The sequence below is a fragment of the Colobus angolensis genome, unplaced genomic scaffold (assembly GCF_000951035.1).
Source record: "Colobus angolensis palliatus isolate OR3802 unplaced genomic scaffold, Cang.pa_1.0 Scaffold117, whole genome shotgun sequence".
NCBI lineage: Eukaryota > Metazoa > Chordata > Mammalia > Primates > Cercopithecidae > Colobus > Colobus angolensis.
In genome coordinates, this window is record NW_012112808.1 from 9114757 (window position 1) to 9120750 (window position 5994).

The following is a 5994-nucleotide window of genomic DNA, read 5'->3' on the forward strand; positions in this document are numbered from 1 at the left end:
CCAGCGCGGGGAGGGAGGACGAAGACTGCTCCGAGCCGAGGCATCCCCGCATTTATTTGAGCTCAAACCAAGCGACTGTTGACTTTAGCACACAAAGCAAAGATTTCACTGCCCGCTAGTTTAAAAATGAATATTTTACCAAGATATCGATCAGCGTTATAAAATTCAGTTAAGTACAATGGGATCCTGGCAAAAAAAAAAAAAAAAGAATAATAAAGGAGGGGGAGGCAATATAATATCTGTGCAAATTTGCTGAAGTGTGACGTGGCATGGAAAGTTTACCCTCCTGGAATTCGGATCTAGAATGTTTTTTTCGGTTGTTTACAGACTTTGTTTATTCACAGATCATGGTTGCTTAAACCGGCGTGCGGAAGGCGTGGGGAAAAAAGGAAAAAAAGGAGGGGGGAGAGCCTCTGCACCCCACAATGCGCAGAGTTGGGGAAAGCGCGCAGAGGCGATTTGTGAGCTCGTAAGCTCGGAACCCGGGCTAGGGGAGGGATTTCAGCGGGAGGGGGACGTGAAAGACACAAGAAGCCCAGAAAAGCCTCCGAAAGCGCCTGCTCCCCGACATCCTTTTTATGTATTCGGACAGAACTATATCTTATCGGCCGGGATCAGTGAAGGGGGGCGCGCTAAGTAGTTTAAAACGACCCTCGCACAATGGGCATGCCATACGAAACATAGCAGGTTAGGGCAGAGCTTTCAGCCTCCATTGTACCCCACTCGGCCCCCGGCCCTGCCTCTCGGCTCCTTCGCCACGGGAGCCTTTTATGTGATAATGAAACACATTTCAGGCCGGGCTCACGACGTGTGTGTCCTTGCGAGGGGGAGAGACGGCCTGATTGCTGGCTGTGGCCTCCGGATCCCCCCCTCCCCAATTTCTCTTCCTTGTGTTCTTTGGGACAATGTGGCATGTTAAGAAAGGGATTTGGAGGCGGGAGGGGGATAGTGGGGTGGGGGAAAGCGGAGGCGATGCCAAACCCCCCTCAAGCGCGTGGGAAGGCCAGGCTTGTTGGGGATGACGGCGAGGTGGGGGATGGGGTAGCAAAGACCCCAGCAAGGTAGCAAGCAAAGCCAGTCTCCGGGTCTGGGGCGTAGCTGGGACACTCCAGGTTTGGATGGTCAAGAAGCCCAAAGATCTAACTTGAAGAAAGGAGTCTGAACTTAGAAACCTGAGGCAAAAAGTCCTCCAGGTTTTCAGAGTGTTTTTACCCACCGCAAGCTAACTGCTCACGGGAGTGGCTCCCGAGTCTGCCGAACCTGCGACGACACTGATCCTGCCCTCGCCCAGCCAGCAGATGTCCTGGGCAAAACCAACACCAGGCTCCTCTTTGCGCTCTCAGGCTTGGTTTTCACTGCCGTTGGCCGCCCTTTTAGGCCAGCGAGGTCGTCTGTGGGGAGAGGCAGCATGGTGTATAAGAATTTATTCTGGGATTTTTCGTTATATTTTAGAGAGTCCTTGAAGGCTCACAAAATACCTGCATATCCCCTGGGCCCTGCAAACCTGGATTGCCAACCTTACCTAACTTACAAGAAGCTTTGCAAGGGCGAGTTTTGGAGGGAGATGGGGAGCAAATTTGCCGACAGTAGCATCTCCACTGCTGTCCTGGTCGATTGGACAGACACCCCTTACCTCCTCCTCACTCCCAAATATACCCTATTTTTTAAAAAAACAGACTTGGATTGTTACCCTGATTTATCCTTTCAAACCAATTCCAGGATAAGGTCTTCTAAATGTTTCCCTACACCAAGTGTCTTGCCATTTCTGGGTTAGCAAGGTCTTTCTGGGTTAGCAAGGTCTGCCATGGTTGTGTGCAATACATGCTTGAGGGAGAAGGGTGGGAAAGGGTGGCGGCCTGTATACAGAGGAGGTTGGAAGATCCAGGCAGAGTCCCAATTCCACCACTATTCACAGTGGTGAACAGGCAAAGTGCTGCACCACAAATTTGCAAGTTTGATCCAGGCTCACTGACCTGAAGGGAGGCCCAAGTTCAGAAGTACAGCAAAATCATGAAATCCAGGCTTCCCCCAAGAGAAGCTAGCTGTGGGGCCCAAGAGACCGCAACAACAGGGCACATTCAAACAGCCAAGGTGGAAAATTGTGGTGTGTGGGGAGTTATCTTCTACTGGTGTTAAAAATAAACCTGCTGGAATGGTCTGCCTGGGATCTATCTGTGTATTTCATTGTGTGTAAAGTTAACCCACAAATTCAAAAAGTAACCATAAACCATATGAGTTCCATTTAATAATGTGCTTGCTTTAGTGTTTAGGGGGATGTATACTGGTATCTGCAAAGTTGAAGTGGATTTAGAGAAATAAGATGGATTGACCAATGGAGGGGAGGATGGACAAGTATGTGATAAAGCAAATATAATGAAATGTTAATTGTAGAATTTCGGGAGCGGGGTCCCTGTGTGCCTACTGTAAAATTCATTCAATTTTGGTATGTCTGAAAATTTTAATAATAAAATGTTGGGAAAACAGCAACACTCCCTGGACCAAAATAAAATACAACCTGCAACCAGTCAGGGTATCCCTCCTTCCTTCTTGAAATAATTTCCAAGCTTGTATATTTTTTAAGCCAAGTGAAGAAAAGAAAAATCTGGAAGAAAAAGATCCAAGGGATAAAACCGGGTATAACACTTTAATATAGATTTGTGGAACTCTGGCCCTTGCAGCCAGAATACACATTTATAAGCCATAAATAAAGCACGCAGAAACCATAAATTAATCAGACCCGAGACCTGGATTTCACCGTGTCAAGATTGGGAATGCATTTTTTTTTTCTTTTTCTTGGTCATTTACAACAGACCCTTACATTATTTTTTTCCTGTTTTTAAACAATAGTACAACCCTCTGGTACTGTTAAAACTACATGGTTTTACACCGAGTCACTCACAAAAGTCTTTTTTTTCTCTTTTTCTTTCTTTTTTTTTTTAAGTAAGACTTCCCTGCAACAACAGCAATGGAGGAGAACAACAACAAAAAAAGTCAGAATCTGCAGGTGCTTGAAGAAGCAGGAGTCTTTACACAGTAGTGGCAACTGGAGGCTTTTTTTTTTTTTTTTTTTACTTTATATTCTTTCCCGTTTTCCTCGTTATATAGAACGTGGGGTATCAGTGTGACCCTCTGTTTGGGACGAAAGGGCTGCAGCGGGTGAGGGGAGACTGCTGTCTTGGGGGTGTTGGGGTGGGGTTGTTATTGATTTCTTCTCCCTTTCGTCTCTGCAACACCGTCTCCCCAAAGTCTCGACCCCCACTTGCTCTCTCGCTTATCTTGGATCCGGGCTGCCAGAGTTATCCGGGCCTGAAGCCGTCGTCTTCTTAAGAGGAGTTCATAATGGGCCGGGAGTACACCCCCTGGTAGTAAGAGGTATCTGCGGCCAGGGGCGAAGCGTCCAGGCCCGTTTTGTTCGTGACCGGGCCCATGGCCAAGCTGCCAGGCATGGGGGAACCGTAGCCGGGGTAGTGCATCACCTGTTCGTAGGCCTTGAGGTCCATTTTGTGGGGTTGGTGGTGGTGGTGGCTGTGGTGGTGCTGCTGCTCCGAGGACATGAGGTTGTTGATGGAGAACGGGTGGTTGAAGGCGTAGTGGTGCTCCGGCTTCAGGTGGGCCTCAGGCGGCAGGCCCGGGTGGTGGGGCGGGCCCAGCAGGTGGGCCGCGGCCTGCTGCTGCTGCCCGGGAGAGGGCGCCGGCTCTGGGGGGCTCAGTGTTGCAGCAGGCGTCCCCTTCAGCTCTCCCAGGCCCCCTCGCTTGTGCTCCTGGCACGGGGAGGCGCTCGAGTGCGGCGACTCGGTGCCCGCCGGAGTCTCGGAGGCCGGCCCGGCGGCCTCCCCGAGTTGAGCCTGCGAGGCCTGGGCCCCGGCGGCCGCCTTCTTGCCGCTGCCCGCGGCGCCTGCGGCCTCCTTCAGCGCCAGCTGCTTCTCGCACTTGAAGCGCTTCTGGCGGCGCAGGTAGCAGCCGTTCTCGAACATGTTGCCCGAGTCAGGGTGCAGGGTCCAGAAGGAGCCCTTGCCGGGCTTGTCCGGAGAGCGGGGCACCTTCAGGAAGCAGTCGTTGAAGGAGAGCGAGTGGCGGATGGAGTTCTGCCATCGCTGCTGGTTCTGCCGGTAGAAGGGGAAGAGGTCCATGATCCACTGGTAGATCTCGCTCAGTGTCAGCATCTTGTTGGGGCTCTGCTGGATGGCCATGGTAATGAGCGAGATGTACGAGTAAGGAGGCTTTGCGTGCGTGTAGCTGCGCCGGTAGGTCTTGGGGTCGCGCGCGCGGCTCAGGCCCGCCTGCCCGTACATGGGGCTCATGGAGTTCATGTTGGCGTAGGGGGCTAGGCCGCCCATGGCCCCGGCCGCCTGCCCCCCGAGCGGGCTCAGGCTGGGACTCAAGTGCGGCCCCATGCCCGCCACGCCGGCCGCCCCGGCCGAGCCGCCCATGCCCGCCATGGCGCCCGCGCCGGGGGACATGCCCGCCAGGGACGGGCTCATGCCTGCGCCCACGTACGACGACATGTTCATGGAGCCCGCGCTCATGTTGCCCGAGCCGCTGCCCATGGCGGCCGCCGACATGCTCATGTACGTGTTCATGCCGTTCATCCCCAGGCCGGCGTTCATGTTGCTCACGGAGGAGTAGCCCTGCGGACAGAGCCCCGGGAGGGAGGCGACAGCGTTAGCACCGCGGCTCGAGGGTGCCCAGATCTCCCACCCACCGCCCAGGCCTCCGCCTCCGGGGAGGCCTCCGGGGAGCCCTTTCCTCCCTTGTGGTCCAGTTTCCGGACTCCTTGTCTGTTTCATCCAGGGAGAGCCATGATCGATCACCCTTGGGGGAGTGGAGAGCGGATTGCTGCTTGGGCATATGGTCCGTTCCTAGCCCTTCTCCACCTCGCCCAGATTCTAGAACAGGGGTCCCATGGAGTACTCCCAAGCCAGAACCCCAAATGCACTCCCCTGCCCCAGAGTCTCCCCAAACTCTCCTACCAACATACTGAGCTGGCGCCGAGGCCCGAAGTCCCCGGACGCCACCTCCGGTCGCAGCAAACAACCTGCGGGACACCTCGCGGGGCGCCTCGGGCTGCCTCCAGTGAAGACTGTCCCTGGTGCCCTCTGTCCCGTCTCCCTCCCAGGACCCCCTCCCTTGTTCCAGGGAATCCGAAAGGCAGTGCCTGTATGGGGTGCGGGGGCTGCCGGAAGCACTGAATGGGGCAATAGGGAAGGAACCGAGACCTAAACTACACGCGGCTGAGCTTTGCAGGCACAAACTTTCCTTCTCTTTGTCCACTAGTCTTTGACTCTGCCTCCACTTCAGCCCCCAACTCCTACCCATCCTCTCCTCCTCAGCTCCCCACCCCCTCGCCGGCCGACCTCCCACCCCTCCCCAGCCGCGCGCTGCCAAACATAACTCTGTTAGGATAGTGCGTGGCTCGGCCACGAAGAGGATTTGGAGGCGCCGCAAGTCAATATTTGATCACAAAGTTAATATTATCTCAAGGCTAACAGTGTGTCGTATAAAAAAGAGACCCATTTGATTCCAAGGAGGGCGGAAAAGGCGGCTGCCCAGAAAGGCTGGGGTTGTGGGGCGGGGGTAGGGGGGTGTCAGCGAGGGAAGCGGTCCTGAGGTTGGGGAAGGAGCGAGCGCCGCCGCTCCACTTCCCCCTGGAAAAGACGAGCGCTTACCTCGGGCTCGGCATAGTAGCTGCTCCAGTCGGACGGCTCGTGCCCTTCCATCTTCACCGCTCCCAGCATACTGGAAGCCGAGTGCATGGCAGTTTAAAATTTAACAGCCACAACAAACGACCAGTAATCACCCCCCACCCCCACCCTCTTTTAAAAAAAGTCAGCCAAGGCACGGTCCCCTCCTCCCTCCCTCTCTCGCGCTCCCTCTCCCTGGGCTCCACTCCCTCTCTCTCCCTGGGCCGGCCGGAGGCGGTAGTTGGAAGTGGGCGGGAGTGGGGGGGGGCGAGGAGCGGAGGAGGCCCCGGCCAGCGCCCCGCGGCAGGGAGAG

The 5994-nt window shown here is 55.0% G+C and overlaps 1 protein-coding gene across 2 annotated transcripts in view; it reads right to left on the reverse strand.

The window, feature by feature from the left end:
* Positions 1–2618: 2618 nt before the first annotated feature.
* The window catches only part of FOXA2 (forkhead box A2), a 4347-nt gene continuing 971 nt past the window's right edge, over positions 2619–5994 (reverse strand). Inside the window, exons 2-3 of one of the 2 annotated variants that reach the window (XM_011963293.1) lie at positions 5667–5736; positions 2619–4628 (exon numbers count right to left, since the gene is read on the reverse strand). In XM_011963293.1, coding sequence (XP_011818683.1) covers positions 3324–4628; positions 5667–5735 — 1374 coding nt within the window. In that variant the 5' untranslated portion in view covers position 5736 and the 3' untranslated portion in view covers positions 2619–3323. Of the gene's footprint in view, positions 4629–5666; positions 5940–5994 lie in introns of those variants that run through there. The other variant, XM_011963286.1, reaches the window with a different exon arrangement.